This window comes from Saccopteryx leptura, chromosome 2 (assembly GCF_036850995.1).
Source record: "Saccopteryx leptura isolate mSacLep1 chromosome 2, mSacLep1_pri_phased_curated, whole genome shotgun sequence".
Taxonomy (NCBI): domain Eukaryota; kingdom Metazoa; phylum Chordata; class Mammalia; order Chiroptera; family Emballonuridae; genus Saccopteryx; species Saccopteryx leptura.
In genome coordinates, this window is record NC_089504.1 from 244,029,494 (window position 1) to 244,049,993 (window position 20,500).

The window sequence follows — 20,500 nt, forward strand, 5'->3', positions numbered from 1 at the left end:
TGATAGTGAAAAATTGGGTACATCCTTGCTGTCCATCAGGAGGGTGGGTTAATTTATTGTACCTCCATTCAATTGAAATACTATCTGTCCAATAAAAAGAATGGTGTACTATGATGTGGAAAGGCGTGCAAGATCTAATAAGAGAAGCAAGTTGCAGAACAAGAATATCCTATTAGAATTTTTTTTTAAAGACAGAGCCAGTTATATTCTTATATGTGCATAAAAGACTGACTGAATTATGCCCAAGAAGTTGTTAATATTGGTTATACACACTGGAATTGGAAGACATTTACTTTTTATTGGATGTCTTTCTGCATGGTTTAGATTTTTTTTACATGGAGTGCATACTTCTTAAGTAATTGTAAAGCCTCCATAGGTAACTTTTTCTGTCCACGTGTTAGGCCGAAGGAGTTGCTTTAATGGTGGAATTACACTATAGGTGGGGTTTTTTTTGTATTTTTCTGAAGTTGGAAACGGGGAGGCAATTAGACAGACTCCCGCATGTGCCTGACCGGGATCCACCCGGCATGCCCACCAGGGGGCGGTGCTCTGCCCATCTGGGGCATTGCTCTGTTGCAATCAGAGCCATTCTAGTGCCTGAGGCAGAGGCCATAGAGCCATCCTCAGTGCCTGGGCCAACTTTGCTCCAATGGAGCCTTGGCTGCGGGAGGGGAAGGGAGAGACAGAGGGGAAGGAGAGGGGGAGGGGCAGAGAAGCAGATGGGCGCTTCTTCTGTGTGCCCTGGCCGGGAATCGAACCCGGGACTCCTGTACGCCAGGCTGATGCTCTACCATTGAGCCAACCGGCCAGGGCCTACACTATAGTTTTATCTGGAGTAGCACAGAAGAACCATGATGTTGATGGATGACCTTAGAGGCAAGCTTTAGTGTTGAAGTTGCCGTCAACATGGTTTGGATAATTCTGTGTTCTCTATTCTGAGATGGATAAAGATTATATACTATATCTTATTCCCTTTCACCAGTCAGGCTTTAAAAGAGGAATTGAAAGAAGAGAAAAACGATTACCCAGACATTAGTATTCACCAGTGAGGATTCTTCCTGCCTCTGTTCCTGATTAGTTTATTTTTAAAAATTAAAGAATGTAATTTAGCTTGTGAGAATGATGATTTTCTCATAGAATTGTAGTTATCTACACTGAGGTTACAGGTTAGGGCAGTGGTCAGCAAACCGTGGCTCGCGAGTCACATGCGGGTGGCTCTTTGGCCCCTTGAAGGTGGCTTTTCCACAAAATACCATGTGCGGGCACTACCTCGATAAGGAATGTACCTACATATATAGTTTAAGTTTAAAAATTTGTCTTACAAAAGAAATTTCAATCGTTGTATGTTGATATTTGGCTCTGTTGACTAATGAGTTTGCCAACCACTGGGTTAGGGTACTAAGGCCTAGAATTTCAATGCTGAGGACCCACAACTATACATGGCAACACTAGTTCTAAAACCTAGCTCTTGCCCTGGCTGGGTAGTTTGGTAGCTCAGTTGGTTAGAGCATCATCTAACATACTAAGGTTGCCAGTTCAATCTCCAGTCAGGGCACAGACAAGAATCAACCAATAAGTGCATAAATAAGTATTCTCTCTCTTAAAAAAAACCCAAACAAACAAAAACCAAAAAAAAAACCCAGAAAGAAAGAGAAATAAAACCTAGCTCTTATGACTTTGTCTCGTGATGCCCAGGAGAAGGGAGAAGATCACGGTCAACTCAAGATTTGCAATAAATACCCTATAGAAAGATGGCTGTTAGAGAGTAGGGAAAGACTCATATTTTATGAAGTAGCTTTTACTAATAACCTCTCAAATAATTGTTTTTTATAGTTAGTTATCAACTTGTAGGGGCTGATATAGAAGAAAAATTTCAGTATAATATTGTTAATGCAGATATTGCTAATAACTGAATTAAAGAAGACAAATATTTTATCATTTTGAAAAATGAGCTTCATTTTCTTCTAGTCTAATGGATGGGATCCCAATGATATGTTTCGATATAATGAAGAGAACTATGGTGTAGTGTCTACATATGATAGCAGTTTATCTTCATATACGTAAGTTTAAAAAGTTTGCTTTTATTTTAGTGCATTTGGTTTGATTATTAACTTAAATTATGATGGTGAAGCCTGACCTGTGGTGGCACAGTGGATAAAGCGTTGACCTGGAACGCTGAGGTCGCCGGTTCAAAACCCTGGGCTTGCCTGGTCAAGGCACATATGGGAGTTGATGCTTCCTGCTCCTCCCTCCCCCTTCTCTCTCTCTCTCTCTCTCTCTCTCTCTTTCTCTCACTCTCTTCTCTAAAAATTAATAAAAAGAAAAATTAAAAAAAAAAGATCATTAAAAAAATTATGAAGGTGAATGTTGGATTTTTTTTTATTTAGAAAATTAAATTTAATGGGGTGACATTGATCAATAAGAAGAACACATAGGTTTCAGGTGAATGTCTCTAGCATTTGAACTGTTGATTGTGTTGTGTGCCCATCACCCAAAGTCAATTCATTTTACATCATTGTATATTTATCCCTCTTTACTCCCCTTCCCCTACCCTCTTTTGAATTTTAAATTAAACAATTCTGTGAAAGCATATCCTGTTACTGCCTAAGCTGATACATTTCCATTAGGACAAGGGAATACATGTAGTTGACCTATACTCTAAATTTATGTTCTAAACAAATTTTATTTTTAAGATGTAAAAACTAAACTTGCAAGTGTAGAGGTTACGTACAGTTTAACCAATTTTGGAACAGTCATCTTCTTTTAGGGAAAAGGTAATAACATAATTCAAATTTTGACTTACAGATAGACAGGTTACTGCAACATTCTTACAGTTTTTATCAGCATTTCAAACTCTATCCCATTGGTAGTCAACCTGGTCCCTAACACCCACTAGTGGGCATTCCAGCTTTCATGGTGGGCGGGAGCGGAGCAACCAAAGTATAAATGAAAAGATAGATTTAACTATAGTAAGTTGTTTTATAAAGATTTATTCTGCCAAACTTAGCAAAAATCCGACATAAAGTACTTGGTAAGTAATTATTATTATATGCTTTACCTTGCTGTAACTCTGCTTTATAAATTTTATAAAGTAAAGTTACTTCCCTACGTTATAAATCACTATTACTGTGGAACCGGTGGGCGGTTAGAAAATTTTACTACTAACAGAGATACAAAAGTGGGCGGTAGGTATAAAAAGGTTGACTACCCCTGCTCTAAACTGTCTTAATATTTGATTGTGATGGGAATATATAAACTATGACTTTAAAATACTCACTTTGCTTTTTCTTTTTCTCATGTTTCAGGGTGCCCTTAGAAAGGGATAATTCAGAAGAATTTTTAAAACGAGAAGCAAGAGCAAACCAATTAGCAGAAGAAATTGAATCAAGTGCCCAGTACAAAGCCCGAGTGGCCCTGGAAAATGATGATAGGAGTGAAGAAGAAAAATACACAGCCGTTCAGAGAAATTCCAGCGAACGTGAGGGTCACAGCATAAACACTAGGTATTTAAAGGCAATCATGATGCAGTGGTTTGGATACACAATTCAAGGTCTGTGTGAGAAGGTGTATTATTATAGCTCATCTTTCTTTAATATAGCTTAGGTAGAGAAGACAGATGGAATTGGTTTAAGGTTCTATTAGAGAAAAGATGATGGTAATCTTGGAAAATATTTTTAGAGGGTCAGCTTTGTGGAACCAAGTGTTGGCTACACAGTGATGAGTAAGCCACGGTCCAGGAGGGCTCATTTAGATTAGAGGTGTGTTCAGATACTGGAAGCATCCAGAGTGTGAGGAGGAACTTGTATAACCTGTAGAGTCAGGGGAGGTGACATTTTGTAATGGGATAGTAGATCTGTGTGCCACTCAAAGAGAAATGAGGGAAGAATTCCTCACATGGTAAAAGATGTGAAAGAACCTGACTGGCTGAGGAAAAGACTAGTTGTTTCATGTTATCTGTAATACAGGGTGAGTGTCAGAGGTGCAGTGGTGGTGCTGGTGATAGCAACTGATGTAGCAAAGGACTTTGCATGTCATATTAAAAGAGGGCCTTATAGGCAAGCTATTTTGTTTTTTGGGTTTTTTTTTGTTTTTGTTTTTTTTCCCTCATTTTTCCAAAGCTGGAAACGGGGAGGCAGTCAGACAGACTCCTGCATGTGCCCGACCGGGATCCACCCGGCATGCCCACCAGGGGGCGATGCTCTGTTGCATCTAGAGCCAGTCTAGCGCCTGAGGCAGAGGCCATGGAGCCATCCTCAGTGCCCGGGCCATCTTTGCTCCAATGGAGCCTTGGCTGTGGGAGGGGAAGAGAGAGACAGAGAGGAAGGAGAGGAGGAGGGGTGGAGAAGCAGATGGGCGCATCTCCTGTGTGCCCTGGCCGGGAATCGAACCCGGGACTCCTGCACGCCAGGGCGACACTCTACTGCTGAACCAACGGGCCAGGGCAGGCAAGCTATTTTGTGAAGGAACTCTGGGACTTTAAGAATTGGCTGAAACATGGAGCCCAATTAGTGTTTTGAAATAGTTCAAATGTAAGAACTTGCTAACCAACTAGAGCAGGCCTAGCGACAGAAAGGTTAGGAAAACCAGGGGTGACCCTGAAGATTATTTGTTAACTAGGTGGACTGATGGTTGTACTGGTAATGAAGACAGAAAACATGGAGCAAGTTTGAGGGGAGATAGGGTGAGTCCATGAGTTTGAGGGGCTTGCTGGTCTTCCATTCGTCCATGCACAAGCGTGTTGAAAAGCACTGGCTGTGCATCTAGTAGAAGATAAACATCCTGTTTCAGGATATGCATGGCTTCGAGTCTGGTGGTGTGAGTTGGAGTGCTCAGTGGGAGGTGTTGGGACTGTGGGACCAGCGGTGCGGATTGGGATCTATCGGCATCGCTGGCCCTAGAGCTGTGCAGAACCAGGAATAGGCGCTGGGAGAAGAGCTCAGAGAACAGAGAGGCCTAAGAAGAAGGAGTTTCAAGGAGATAGACCGTGATTGGTAGACTCAGCCAGAAAGAGGCCCAGTAGATGAGAGTGAACACATATCTATTAACTTTGTGCTGAGGGAAAGGAAGGGCCGGAGGCTAGAACTCAGGGTGAAGTTGAAGGTTAGGGTTGTCTGGGAGAGAGGCAGTTTGGTTTAGTGTTTAACATTTTTATAACAAAAATTTTCTTCAGCCTAAATTGCTTTTAGGTTTGTTTCATTGGCCTGGTACTTTGAAGGATAAAATAATGAGAGGATCTCTCATTTTCAGGGAAAATAAATATATTCCTCCTGGACAAAGAAGTAGAGAAGTCATATCGTGGGGAAGTGGAAGACAGAATTCACCGCGCATGGGCCAGTCTGGATCGGGCTCCATGCCATCAAGAGCCACTACTCACACTTCAGATTTCAACCCGAATTCTGGGTCAGACCAAAGAGTAGTTAATGGAGGCAAGTATTTTGACCAAATTTGTCAATGTTATTGATCAAATATATAGCTTTCTAAATATTTACAAGTTTATGTAATGATAAGAATGTGCATACCTTTATTGATTTCTGTGGAGTAGTTTTCACTTAAAAAATTATCAAAATTTACCTTTGTGGATATCAAAATAATAAAATTAATAAAAAATAGTATAAGTCATTGGAATGTATTTAGCATGATGAAATTCTCATGTATTAAGGAGAAGTGCTAAATTTAACCAAAAATATTCACTTGGCCCCCCCAAAAAAACAACTCCACATACAAAGAAATTGGAAACTTTGGATAGGTTCTCAATTTTAAAAACAGAGGATGATAAAGTTATTTACACAAAATTTAAACAGAAAGTCCTAATTAGTGTGGAACACGTAGTGAGTTAATACATATTCCTTTTTATTTACTGTTTACTTATATATTCATATTCTGCCAACTTCAAGAACGGATTGGAGGTGGCTTGTCCCACAGGACATGACCAAGAGTCATGTGAGGAAATTGAAGAATAAAATGTGCTTAAAAAACAATAAAAACAACTCTTAGTGTAAAGGTGGATATTGTAGTTTAACTTAAGTACAGTAAAAGAAACTTGTATCTTCAGTAGGAAGGTATTTTTCTACTCTCCCTCTTAGTCTAGACCAGGGTTAGTCAACCTTTTTATACCTACCGCCCACTTTTGTATCTCTGTTAGTAGTAAAATTTTCTAACCGCCCACCGGTTCCACAGTAATGGTGATTTATAAAGTAGGGAAGTAACTTTACTTTATAAAATTCATAAAGCAGAGTTACAGCAAGGTAAAGCATATAATAATAATTACTTACCAAGTACTTTATGTCGGATTTTCGCTGTTTGGCAGAATAAATCTTTATAAAACAACTTACTATAGTTAAATCTATCTTTTCATTTATACTTTGGTTGCTCCGCTACCACCCACCATGAAAGCTGGAATGCCCACTAGTGGGTGTTAGGGACCAGGTTGATTACCACTGATCTAGACTGAATATGGCTCATAGGTAGTGAATCTTACATGTAGCAGACCTACATGTAAGATTCACTACCTATGAGCCATATTCAGTCTAGTACCAGCAGTACCGTGGGCACTGTGGAAATACAGTAATTAAGAGCGATAGGATGTTACTAACTTAAAGGAGAAAGTGGTAAATCAATTTTAGGTATTTAAGTTAGGAAAGTTTGGAGGAAAAATAGAGAACACTAAGTTTCCAATTTCATTTTTTTTCATTGAGTCTTTCTCCAGAATTCCTCTCCAAATGAACACTCTTGAGTATTTTCTGTACTTAGTATGGGGGGTGAAATTTCTTTGCTCACTGAGTAAAGAATTTTAGTTGTTCATGAACAGAATTTTCAAAGTAAAACCCTGAAAGGGGCTGGGAAATGTATGATACAGTACTCAAGTGTGGGGAAGCCTCTGGAGAGGAGCCCTGGACTGTTTGCTAAGATAAGGTAAGTGATACATTGTGTTTACATGTTAGCTGTATTTTGACTTGTGCAAATCCATCAGTGTTAGCTTATTGGTGATGACTGCTCTGTAGTTGTATTGTTTATTAAGCAGTCTCCTAGATAAGTTAATTAAGTAAGTTAATTATCTCTTACATAAGTAAAAACTGTAAAATTATACAAAGGGTACCCCTTTTCTAATTTGATAAAATTAAAACCTTTTTTGAAAAGGCTATGAATGTTAACCTTTGTCACTCTTATGACTCTAGAAAATAGTGGAAGGAATGTTTTATTCTACTTAAATGAACTTACTTGATGAGATTTCAGGCTGGACCTTAATGTTCAAATATAAACTAGATGAAAATCACAGATGGTTATGAGAAAGCAGCATTTTTATTAGGATTGTATAGCTGTTGTTTATTTTTATTGTTTCAAAAGCTAAAACTAATGTAAATTTTATTCCTGTGTTTTGTGATTTGTGTGAAATTATCTAGTATATCTTCTACTCCTTTTATCTATTGATTACTGAGAAACAGTTATAGAAGCAGGATTAATAGGCAAAGTCTTAACTGTCTTCTTCAGTAGTATGTGTAGATCCTAATTAACCCTTTGGGAACGTGTATTCATTTAAACAGACTTAATTTTAAGGAGGTTAAAGTAAAATGTGAATTTATGTCAGTTTAAGTTATGCTAAAATTTATCACAAATCAAATGACTGTCCTCAAAGGGTTAAAATGTACAAGAAATCATTTTTGTCATTTTACTTTTTTTTCTGTTTACTTTTTTCCCTCATTTTTTTCTTTAGTTTTTATACTTTCCTTCATATCATTTGTTCTGTCAGGTGTTCCCTGGCCATCGCCTTGCCCATCTCCTTCCTCTCGCCCACCTTCTCGCTACCAGTCAGGTCCCAACTCTCTTCCACCTCGGGCCGCCACCCCTACACGGCCGCCCTCCAGGCCCCCCTCGCGGCCATCCAGACCCCCGTCTCACCCCTCTGCTCATGGTTCTCCAGCTCCTGTCTCTACTATGCCTAAACGCATGTCTTCAGAAGGTACAATACCACAATTTGTTCATGTTTTTGTTTGTCTTTGTTTAACTCCTGTGTGAGTTTATAATTAGAAAAGTTTCCTCTTCATTATTTGATAACCTATAATTTCCGTGTTTTAACTTTAGTTTATTAAAACTATTTCTATTAACCTTTTGTTCATTAGAGAGAAATTTGATAAAATGCTGTGTGAAGCTATGAACTGTCCTGAATTGTAAGAGCAATTCCTGGTAATGGTGATCCCTGCCTGCCCCGGCCTGCTCCCTCCTGGCTTGCGCTGTGTATGAGGTGAAGGGTGAACAGTGAACTCAGTCACCCAGCTTTAGAACCTGTCACCTTACAGCTCCTGGGCCGAGGTGCTAGTGAGCCTGCCTATTGGCTGGGGGCAGGAGTGGAGATTTAGGGATCCCTTTTGGAAGGGACATTTCATGTAGCTACCTTTGTGTGTCAGTCCTTAGATTACAATAATGTTTAGTTTTATGGTTGTGTAATTAACAAAATAGTTTTGCAATATTTTATAATGAAAGTCTGCTTAAATCTTGATCTAAGATAAAATTGTTAATAAAACCATGTATGAATTTTAATCTTTAGGCATTTTTTTGCCCTTATCAAAATAAAAGAATAAAATTCTGTAATTCTTAATATTTGGTGCTAATTCACCATTGCTACATATCAAATATATAGATATATTGTAGGAAGGTCACCTTGTAACTTAAATGCAGTTAAAAACCTGTTTCTGAATGATAATGTGCTTTTGATGTTCAGATATTTGTGTTAAAATTTTAATCTGAGTTCATTAAAAATTGCCATTGATAGTTTTCTGGCATAAAGTGCTTCCCTGGAGGAAACAATGTTGGCTACTTTCTAATGAATTGTTGTCATTGATTCAAAGAGGTCATGTGATCCTGACTCTAGCAGCTAATCTTTAGCAGCACAGGGCACTGATCTTCAAAAGTGCCTGTTAGGTGGTCACTAAGCAACAAGTTAAATTCTGCCCAAGTATTTGTTAAAGTTTGTTGTTTAAGTGGTTCATATCATGAGAATATGTTAGCTAAAACAGGACTCCTTAGTGTGAATATCTTCACTACAGTAAAATGCCAGGATTGTTTGTGGACTTTTCATGCAGAAACAAACATACTTGGTGCATATTCAGGGATGCTAGAGTCCAGGTTTCTTTTAAACTAATTTGAGTCAAAATGTTTTCTAGTCATGTTTGAGTCAAAATGTTTTCTAGTCATGTAGTTAGGTGACACCGAACCTTTTTTTTTTTAAGTGTGAACTTCAAAGTTCAAACTGTTAAATATAGTGGTTTTCTGTGCTTAATAGAGGAGAGTATATTTGGTTTTTGTATTTGACATATTACTAAGAAAGAATGACTTTTTTAAAGTTGCAATTTGATTGCATTGACCTGTGCCAACCAACTTGATTGGTCTTTTTCTAAAAGATGCAAAAAACATGTAAAAATATGCAGATAACCAATTCTTAAGTCATTCTTTGACACAAATCAATCATGTCTCCAATTGAAAGCTGTAATATATGAGAATAACATTCTTAAGATTGTGTCTATTATTAAATTCCTACTGAGGACACAGAATAGTTTGATGTTACAGGAAGTTTGTCAGCAAGGAGAGAGTGAGGAGCCTGGCTTTGACATGGACAGTGAGTTTTGCCAAGTGTTAGCGCTGTCAGGCCTCTCTCAGCCATCCTGCCCAGTTCTCACCTGTTGTGTTTGAAAGTACAGTAGCTACTTTAGAAATAGAAATTGTTAATGAGGCAACAGAATTAAAGATACAGAATTTTGTAATTCTCATATAGTGCAAATTTCTTCTCCAAATGTCAATTATTCTGGTTTTTAAAGTCATGTCTTAGCAATAGAACTTTCAGCTCTGAACCTGTTGAGTCTGAGGAACTGCTTACAAGTGAGGATAAGCCATGGCTTATAAAATTACCGTGACAGAAGAGGTAGAGAAACTAAGATTTGGGGGAAATTTAAGAAGAATATATATATATATATATATATATATATATATATATATATATACATTTCAATAATACAAAGATATATCGGGATTAATGGTTTTTTGTTTAAATTTTTTTTTTATAATTTTAGAAGTAATACAGAAAATTTGAGGGAAAAAGCTAAAGGTGTATGGTAAAATAAAAATTATTCCATCATTTAGCCATAACTTCTGTTAACATTTATTTTTATACGCTTACAAATAATGGTTATAGGTTAAACAAACTGCTAACATCTGAAGAGTTATGACGTCTTATTGTTTAATTTTTTACCAACTTCATCCTTCTCTTTTTTAAAAAATAAAGAGAAAATAAAATTCATTCATAAAACCTTGTGGCATCTACAAAATAATTCTGAAAGAATACAGCTAAAAATACATGTGGCTTTCCCCTTCCTCTTTTTTAATCCAAGAAAAACCTAGAGAGGGAGAGAGAATGGGGTATGTGTGAATGGGTTGTGTATGTATTTAGCAGGAATATTGTACTGATAGACATTGTGGCATTTATGTGATATTCACTGTTCCTTTCTTAGGGCCTCCAAGGATGTCCCCAAAGGCCCAGCGACACCCTCGAAATCACAGAGTTTCTGCTGGGAGGGGTTCCATTTCCAGTGGCCTAGAATTTATATCCCATACTCCACCAAGTGAAGCAGCTGCCCCTGCAGCAGCAAGGACCAGTCCTGCGGGGGGCACGTGGTCATCAGTGGTCAGCGGGGGTAGGTAACACTTGGCCTCGAGTATAATGACAATGTTCATTTTTTTTTTTTTCCCCCAAAGCTGGAAACGGGGAGAGACAGTCAGACAGACTCCCGCATGCGCCCGACCGGGATCCACCTGGCACGCCCACCAGGGGGTGATGCTCTGCCCACCAGGGGGCGATGCTCTGCTCCTCCGGGGCGTCCCTCTGCTTCGACCAGAGCCACTCCAGCGCCTGGGGCAGAGGCCAAGGAGCCATCCCCAGCGCCCGGGCCATCTTTGCTCCAATGGAGCCTCGGCTGCGGGAGGGGAAGAGAGAGAGAGGAAGGAGAGGGGGAAGGGTGGAGAAGCAGATGGGCGCTTCTCTTGTGTGCCCTGGCCGGGAATCAAACCCGGGACTTCTGCACGCCAGGCCGACACTCTACCACTGAGCCAAACGGCCAGGGCGACAATGTTCATTTTGTAATTCTACTAGATGTAAAAGGGTTGAGCTCAAGCTGTTTGAGGAAATATAAGTGTATATATTAAAAATGGAGTAACCAGGAATTGGAAAACATTCTGGTCTTTACAACTTACTCTTACTTTAAGTTAGAGTAAATTCTGTGATCATTCTGAATTTCAATTTTCTCAATGAGTAAAATAATTTTTGCCTAGTCTACTTTATGGACTTGTGATGAGATTTGTGTGATACTCATAAGTATGAATATACTTTGTATACTTTTTATAAAGTGCCATTGAAATATAAGTCAAATACAGAATGTAATTCTGTTTGGAGGGACGGAATTTCATATCTTCTTAGTAACTTGATTCATTCCACAAACATTTAATGTGGGCTTACAGTGTTGTGTGTTTCTATAGCATCTGGATATGGCACTAATGCCTGACTACATTTCCCTTATAAGGAATATTAAGCACACATGAGGGGCCCAAGTTTTAAATGTGATGACAGCAACTATGAAAGTGTAAAAAATACACTTTGACAAGATCTTATAATTAAACTAAGACGGCTTTTGCTAAATTGTGTTTTGCTTCCACGGTAACTAGAGAGAGCAAGCAGTGGTTGTTTTTGTGGGTATAATCTAAGTTAGTGCATTGAATCTTTAAAAGAAAAAATCTTTAAGCTAAACCAGTGATTTTCAACCTTTTTTGAGCCGCGGCACATTTTTTACATTTACAAAATCCTGGAGCACAAACCACCTACCAGAATGACACAAAATGACACTCTAACACAGTACATATTATACATATAGTTAATAATATAGTTTCTAAATGTATTTATACTCACTTAGTGTGAAACCTGGGCCTGTTTTAATGAACACAAAAGGGATATCCTGGCAGGAATGGTAGAAAGACACACACGAAGCTCTTCCTCAACAGTTCTCAGTCTCTCTCTGTTTTTAGTTTTTATCACAGTCAAGCTTGAGAAGCTCAGCTCACATAGATATGTGGTTGAAAATGGAAGCAATGTCAAAATAGCTTTGTTGGCCAGAATGGGGAACTCCTTGGCAACAGATAACCAAAAACTGTCCAAAGGAAGATCAGCAAACTTTAGCTTTAAAGTTAGATAACATTGTGATGCATTGTAATGCATTGTATATCACCCTCTGCGGGGGCCTCTTTTAAAAAGAAAAGGGTCAAATATCTATATACACCATCAGGATAGACATAACCAGCTGAGGCTGAGGCTGAGGCTTCATCTAGTGGTGGCAACATTTACCTCCAGTCCTGACCAGGATTAGAAATCGGGACCATGGGAAGGAGTAGCAGCTTCAACTACTCACTGCGGCAACGGCCACACAATGACAAGTGCGCGGCAGCCCGAGTGGGGACCTTCCTGGGTGTGGATGAGAGGCGGCCTACTATTGGTTCATTGCTAGTGGTCGGGATGAATCCTAGAAGGTGATTGGTCAGTGAGTGTTCCCTGTGCCTCCACTCTTCCTGTCACTGATAGCTGGAGGGATTGTGAGGGGAATGTTTATGTTCAGATGGAGGCGGCTGGTGGCAGGCCGGATAAATAGCCTCCACGGGCCGTATATGGCACATCTGACCATGTCTCGCGGCACACTGGTTGAAAAACACTGAGCTAAACAATCTCTACCCAACTCTGTTAAATGTCTTCAGTTGATTTGCTATATACTGCTCAGCTTCGTGTATGTATAATTATGTTGTAAATTCCTTTGTACTTTTCTATTTTCTTCTTTAGCCCTTCAATGACAAGGAAATAACAAAATAGAATTTCTAAAAATCTTTATTTCTTCATTTCTGTCATTAATCATTTGATATACTCAAATGATCTGGAAATGAATTTTGAGAGTAAAGTATGATTATGTAAGTGAAAGAACAAAAACATAGTTGTTAAAAATACATATAAATGGGGGCACGGGAGTAAAGAGGGACAAATACACAGTGATGGAAAATGATTTGACTCTGGGTGTTGGGCACACAACATAATCAGCAGTTCAAAATCTATAGAAATGTTTACCTGAAGCCTTTGTACTCTTATTGGTCATTGTTACCCCATTAAGTTTAATTTTCTAAATAAAGTACAAAAAAAAAAAAGAAATACACATAGAACAGTGTAACAAGTTTGTTCTTTACACTAATTAGGAAATTGGTCATTGTTGAATAATAGTTTCCCTCTATGACCCTTTTAACTTAACCACTAATGTGAAGCAAATTGAACCATTTTTCTATAAACCTTTGAATATCTGAGTTCTACAAATGAGTTTATAATGGAATGTGAAACCTATTAGATACTTAAATTTTGAAGTTGCGGCACACTCCTGCTTGGGTTATCTTCCCATTGGCTCAATTGGAGCTCCAGTTTCCTTAGTTACTGCACAGTGGATTTTGATGTGGCAAGAAAGAACATATAGGATTGGCTGCAGGCTGCTAAGAGGTTTTTGAATTGTTTATTGGAAGGAGAAATGCATAAACCTACTTCTGAGGGATCGCCCCAACACACTGTTTTTTAAAGAAACCATGCCCCTTTTAGTAGAGAATATTGCTATCTTTTATTTTTTTTAAACATTCTTTTTTTTATTTTTTTGTATTTTTCTGAAGTTGGAAACGTGAAGGCAGTCAGATAGACTCCCGCATGTGCCTGACCGGGATCCACCCAGCATGCTCACCAGGGGGCAATGCTCTGCCCATCTGGGGCATTGCTCTGCTGCAACCAGAGCCATTCTAGCGCCTGAGGCAGAGGCCACAGAGCCATCCTCAGCGCCCGGGCCAACTTTGCTCCAGTGGAGCCTTGGCTGCGGGAGGGGAAGAGAGAGACAGAGAGGAAGGAGAGGGGGAGGGTTGGAGAAGCAGATGGGCGCTTCTCCCGTGTGCCCTGGCCGGGAATCGAACCCGGGACTGCCGCACGCCAGGCCAACGCTCTACTACTGAGCCAACCGGCCAGGGCCGCTATCTTTTATTTTTTAAAGTGGCATTTATTTTGCCTTAGAAATCCAGTATCTAACTTCACTTAAAATACTGCCTTTGAATAAATGTATTTAGTTAGAAGGAAAAACTATGGTTGTACTTAGGTATTAGTAAATTCTCAGTCACCACCATTATTCCTAAAATGTGGAAAAGGAAAACAGGGTGATAGAATGAAAAGGTATTGGGAATGGAGGTCAGATAGGACTACTTTTAAATGTTTCCATAGACTTGAGAGAGAAGAAGGAAGGGAGAGAGAGAGAGAAGCATCAGCTTGTTTCATTTAGTTGTGTTCTCATGGATTGTTGTCTTGTTGGTGCCCTGACCAAGGAAGGATCAAACCTGCGACCTCTGGTGTGCCTGGTCAACACTTAATTCATTGAGCCACCTAGCCAGGGCAGGACTACTTTTACCTAAATCTTAAGAGGAATTTCTTTGAAGAGGTGACATTTAAGCTGAGAAGTAATGGATAACTTTTTCTTTTCTTCTAGTTCCAAGATTATCCCCCAAAACTCACAGACCCAGGTCTCCCAGACAAAACAGTATTGGAAATTCTCCTAGTGGACCAGTTCTTGCTTCTCCCCAAGCTGGTGTTATTCCAGCTGAAGCTGTTGCTATGCCTGTTCCAGCTGCATCTCCTACACCTGCCAGTCCTGCATCCAACAGAGCTGTTACCCCATCTATTGAGGGTATGTAAGAAAGGCTTCCAGACCCATCATGTTGTCTGTAGACTGCATTGTTACAGTTTGAACATTATACAAAAATTCTATGTTTTTACTCAAAGGTAGATATTTCCGTGCATGTTTAAAATTTTAATGTAAGTCCCTGGCCGGTTTGCTCAGTGGTAGAGCATCGGCCTGGCGTGTGGAAGTCCTGAGTTCGATTTCCGGTCAGGGCACACAGGAGAAGTGTGCCCATCTGCTTCTCCACTCCTCCCCTTCTCCTTTCTCTCTGTCTCTCTCTTTCCTTCCCGCAGCCAAGGCTCCATTGGAGCAAAGTTGGCCCAGGCACTGATAATGGCTCCGATTGCAGTGGAGGAACGCCCCAGATGGGCACAGCATCGCCCCCTGGTGGGCATGCTGGTGGACCCTGGTCAGGCGCATGCGGGAGTCTGTCTCTCTGCCTCCCCGCTTCTCACTTCAGAAAAATACAAAAATAAAATAAAATAAAATTTTATGTAAGTGAAGTTAGCTGTTTAAGTAATGCTGCTAATTTCATGGTTTTCTTGAATGTCTTTTGTTAGGAGGATTAATATTCCTGAGTAGTAAATTTTATAAAATAAAATTATTGGTGTTTCATATGTCTGCAAAGGAGAAATGTCTTTTTAAATGGCAATATTCTTTTCCAAAAAAGATCCAAATTATTGAATATTTTTCTATTTTACTTTTCTAACTTTTATCTAACTTTGAATTTTTAAAATAATTCTCTTCTAGCTAAGGATTCCAGGCTTCAAGATCAGAGGCAGAACTCCCCTGCAGGGAATAAAGAAAATATGAAGCCCAGTGAGGCCTCACCTAGCTTCTCAAAGGCTGAAAATAAAGGTCAGAGCCTTAAAAAGTATTTAGGTATAACTGTAGATAAGAAGGAGTATGTCTGATCTCATACCCAATATCGAGTATTTTTGGTGAACACTTTTTCTTAGTATTGTGCACATTTAAATGCATAATTTGACAAATGCCAAAGTTTATAATTAACATATTAAGATTTTAGTTTGGTAATAGAACTTATTTTTAATTTCTAACATCTCATTCTAAAAGAATTTTAAATTATAGATTAGAAATAAATCTGTATCTAATAGTTATTAATTTTACAGGTATATCCCCAATTGTTTCCGAACATAGAAAACAGATTGATGACTTAAAGAAATTTAAGAATGATTTTAGGGTAAGTGTTGCATTAGAATTTTAGAAATAAATATTAAACATTACTAAGAGTTTTTATGTCATCTGTGTATAAAAATTTATCTATACAACTACAAACATCGGACCATGTATATAGAAAGTTAAACATTCTTAAAGGTGTCTTTGTGCTTTAAGTTGAGTATCTGATATCAGGAAGATTCGATAAGAAAAATACAGCTATCAAATGAAAGAGAATATAATTTTGATATTTGAAGCTACCACTACCATAACATAAGTTATTATTTGACGTTCGTTTGATTACTTTATTCGCTAAAGAGCAGAGGCCAAGGCATTGATTATCTGAAGTGGCGAGAAGATACCCTGCGCCCTGGCATTCTTACGTAGTTGCAGATTTAGCTTTTGTGCACAAATATATTATGGTAGAAATCTTCGATAGACTTGCTGAACATAGTCTAATCTCTCCTGGATAACTGTTTTATTCTTTTGCACAACATTTACTATATATACTGTGCATATCAAGGTATATTTTGAGACCAATTCAAGAAAAGTCATCCTGAAACTTAGCTTCTCAGTGGGGAACAACTCTGACGCTCAGACTTTCCCTGGCTAACATCCTCCTGTGGACTCGTTCTCCTCAGCTGCACTCTCCTGCCAGAAGGCAGGGTTGATATTCTGTATACTTTTTTTTACTGCATATGAATAGATCCCTAAGCAGATGATATTTTGCATAATCTTCACTTTGATGTCAGTGATGTCATACTATAGATATTCTTTCCTGTTTTCTTTTGTTTCCTCAGCATTATTTTTTACAGTCATTCAGACCTTCTTAGAGTACACTGGCTTTGAGTTTATTATCCTATGAAGGAAAGAAATATTTTTGCTTTGAAGCATATGAGTGCGTCTATTTTTGTACAAGTTTTGTTGATACATATTATACAATTTAGCCATTTTAAAGAGTACCATTCAGTGGGTTTTAGTAGTGTATTCAGAGTTGTACCCATCACTACATTCGATTTTAGAACAGTTTCCTCATCCCAAAAAGAAAACTCATACCTCTTAGCAGTCACCCCTGTACCCCCCCAGGTCTTAAACAACCACTATTCTACTTTCTGTCTTTCGGGATTTTCCTATTCCGGCCATTATATATGAATGGAATCATACAGTATATGACCTTTTGTGACTGATTTATTTAGCATGATGTTTTCAAGATTCATTTATGTGGGATGACTCACGTGCCATTGTATGGATAGACCATGTTGTTGATCCATTCATCAGTTGATGTATCTTTGGGTTGCTACTACTTTTTTACTATTATGAATAATGGCTGCTATGAACTTTAGCGTCCACTTTTTTTGTTGATAACATGCTTTCATTTCTTTGGGGTATATGCCTAGGAGTGGAATTTCTGGGTCATATGGTGACTCTGTTTTTAACCTTTTGCAGAAAACTTCCAGGCTGTTTGCCAAAGCAGTTGTACTGTTTCACATTCCCACCAGCAGCATATGTCACAGTCCTAAAGATTTGCTCTTATTTTCTTCTGAGACTTGCATTTAGGGCTGTGATTATTTTGAGTAATTTTTTTTATATAGTGTGAGTTAGAGTTCTGGATTCATTCTTTTGCATGTTGATACCACTTTTCCCAGCACCTTCTGTTGAAATGACGTTGAATTGTCTTTGTAGCCTTGTTGAAAGTCTGTTGCCCGCAGATGTGAAGGTTTCTTCCTGGACTCCAAATTTCTTCCGTGGAGCTGGGTGTCTGTCCTTCATGTCAGTGCTGCACCATCTCAGTTAGAGCCAGTATATTTTTAAAAGCTTATAACATCTTCCTTTAATAGAAAATGTTTTGACTCTCATTATCAATTCACAACTTTCTATAAATCATTTTCAGTACTTGACTCCTAAATTCCAGGTAGATGCAGCATTAAAACTCTCGTCTCTGTAGGGTTTCTGGTCCTGTTACTGTTTGGGGGCTGAATCAAATTTATTAATAATTCTTTTTAGATGAAATGTTATTAGTTTATATTTATTATTTCTTATGAATCAGACACTGAACTAAGTGTTTATGTGATATTTTTTATTGTTTTAACATCCCTTTGAAGTATCTCTTATTATCCCCAGTGTGTATATAAGGAAACTGAAGCAAAGACAAGTTAAGTAATTTTCCCAGAGTCACATTGCTAGTAAAAGATAGGCCTTGCTATCTGTGTGTTTGAGCTTCTAGCAATGTTTTGGGCAGTAGCAAATGCACAGTATGTACTGCATGGTTCAGTGAATGACTCAGCAAATCCACCCTCATGACATGCACATGTCCTTAAACTATGATGGTTCACAAAAATCTGGTCTTTCATTGAGACAGAAATAGGAGTACTCTGGTATCTTTCCTTTTTTTCCCTTGAGAGCCAAAAGCAAAAATAAACAAGTTGGACTACATTAAACTAAATGGTCCACACAGCAGAGGAAACCATTGACAAAATGAAAAGGCAACCTACTGAATGGAGAAAATATCTGTAAACTGGATAAGGAGTTAATGTACAAAATATATAAAGAACTCACACAACTCAATAGCAAAAAAAAAAAATTAGATTGAAAAATGGGCATAGCATCTGAATAGATACAGTATTTTTCCAGAGAAGACATACAGATAGATAACAACAGATCCATGAAAAGTTGCTCACCATCAGTAATCATCAGGGAGCTGCAAATCAAAATCACAGATCTTTTCATACTTGTTAGAATAGCAATTATCAAAAAGACAAAAAAAAATGCCTGACCTGTGGTGGCACAGTGGATAGTGTCAATCTGGAATGCTGAGGTCACCAGTTCGAAACCCCAGGCTTGCTTGGTCAAGCCACATAGGACAAGCAGTCAGTGAACAACTTAAGTGAAACAACTATGAGTTGCTACTTTTCACTCACCCCCTCTGTGAAAATAAATAAATAAATAAATAAATAAATAAATAAATAAATAAATAAATAAATAAAATAAAATAAAATAAAATAAAATAAATAAAATGTTATTTAAAAAAAAAAACAATATAGCAACTGCTGGCCAGGATGTGTGAGAAGGGATCCCTGTGCACTGCTTCATGGGAATGTAAATTGGTGCAGCCATTATGGAAAACAGTATGGAGGGTCCTTGAAAGTTAAGAATAGAACTGCTGTATGATCCAGCAATTCTACTTTTGGGTATTTATCCAAAGGAAAGAAAAATGCTAACTTGAAGAGCTGTTTACACTCCATGTTTATTGCTGTATTGTTTATAATAGCCAAGACATGGAAGCAACATAGGAGTCCATTTTTGGGTGAATGGATAAAGAAAATATGTGTTTGTGTATATATATTTAGCCATAAAAAGGAGGAAGTCCTGCCGTTTGTGACAACATGGATGGACCTTGAGGGCATTGTGATAAGTAAAATAAGACAGAGAAGGAAAAATACCATCTGATCTCACTTATATGTAGGATCTTTAAAAAACAAAACAAAAAGCATATATATATACAGATTGGTGGTTGCTAAGGGCAGGGGTTGGTGAAATTGGAGAAAGTGGTATAAAGGTACAAACTTATAGTTATAAAATAAGTCATGAGGATGCACTGTACAGTATGGTGACCGTAGACAATACTACTGTTGTATATTTGAAAGTTGCTAAGAGAATAGATCTTAAAGGTTCTCATCACAAAAAAAATTGTAACTGGTGATGGCTATTAACTAGATATATTGTCAACATTTCATAATACACTGGATCATTATGGTGTATCACTGAAACTAGTAGAATGCTGTATATATCAAATTATATCTCAGTTTTAAAAAAGTGATCCTATTGGGGGGCAGAATCTCGGTTTTTCCTTATTTAGTGTACTGCAGATAGGAAATATGTCAGAATGCTCAAAAGCATGAATTTTGCCTTAGTTTTTCCATTTGTAAGATGGCAATAATAGTGTCTATGTCAAATAAGGCTGTTGTTTGTAACTACTGAATGAGTTTGTAGATAGTTTAGAACAGTGTCCAGCTCATAGTGAGTGCTATAGATATGTTTACCTCTTATGAATAATGACAACAAAAGTCTCATTTTGCCTTACTCAGAGACCCTAGTGATAAACACTGGAGGAGTCTTCTATACTACACAATTGGTCTGTGTAGCTGGTATTTAAGATTTTTATGAACAAATGCTGGCTTAAAAATTACTGTATTTTTCGCTCCATTAGACGCACCTGACACTAAGATGCACCTAGGGTTTTAAGAAGGAAAATAGGAAAAAAATTGTGAACCAAATGCTGTGTTAAAATATTTAGTAAAATATACCACAATAATATTTCAGCAATGTAAACTCAACAGCAGTATTAACAACCATTAGCACTGTTATTAACAAATGAGAAGAGACTTGAATGTTCAAATACTCTTCAAGTTGTCCGGGAACCTGCAGCAGCTAAAAAAAATGAACATTCACTCCATAAGATGCACGGGCATTTTCCCCTCCACTTTTGGGGGAAAAAAGTGCATCTTATGGAACGAAAAATACGGTAACTGCCTAGCCTGACCAGACAGTGGCAC

General features: G+C 38.2%; 1 protein-coding gene across 6 annotated transcripts in view; it reads left to right on the plus strand.

The window, feature by feature from the left end:
• ATXN2 (ataxin 2) overlaps window positions 1-20,500 on the plus strand; it is a 129,801-nt gene that overhangs the window by 81,425 nt on the left and 27,876 nt on the right. For 5 of the 6 annotated variants that reach the window (XM_066370876.1, XM_066370881.1, XM_066370877.1 and 2 more), the window contains exons 7-14: window positions 1,969-2,060; window positions 3,306-3,503; window positions 5,248-5,426; window positions 7,748-7,957; window positions 10,500-10,682; window positions 14,580-14,777; window positions 15,522-15,629; window positions 15,902-15,972. In XM_066370876.1, coding sequence (XP_066226973.1) covers window positions 1,969-2,060; window positions 3,306-3,503; window positions 5,248-5,426; window positions 7,748-7,957; window positions 10,500-10,682; window positions 14,580-14,777; window positions 15,522-15,629; window positions 15,902-15,972 — 1,239 coding nt within the window. The remainder of the gene's footprint in view (window positions 1-1,968; window positions 2,061-3,305; window positions 3,504-5,247; window positions 5,427-7,747; window positions 7,958-10,499; window positions 10,683-14,579; window positions 14,778-15,521; window positions 15,630-15,901; window positions 15,973-20,500) is intronic. The other variant, XM_066370882.1, reaches the window with a different exon arrangement.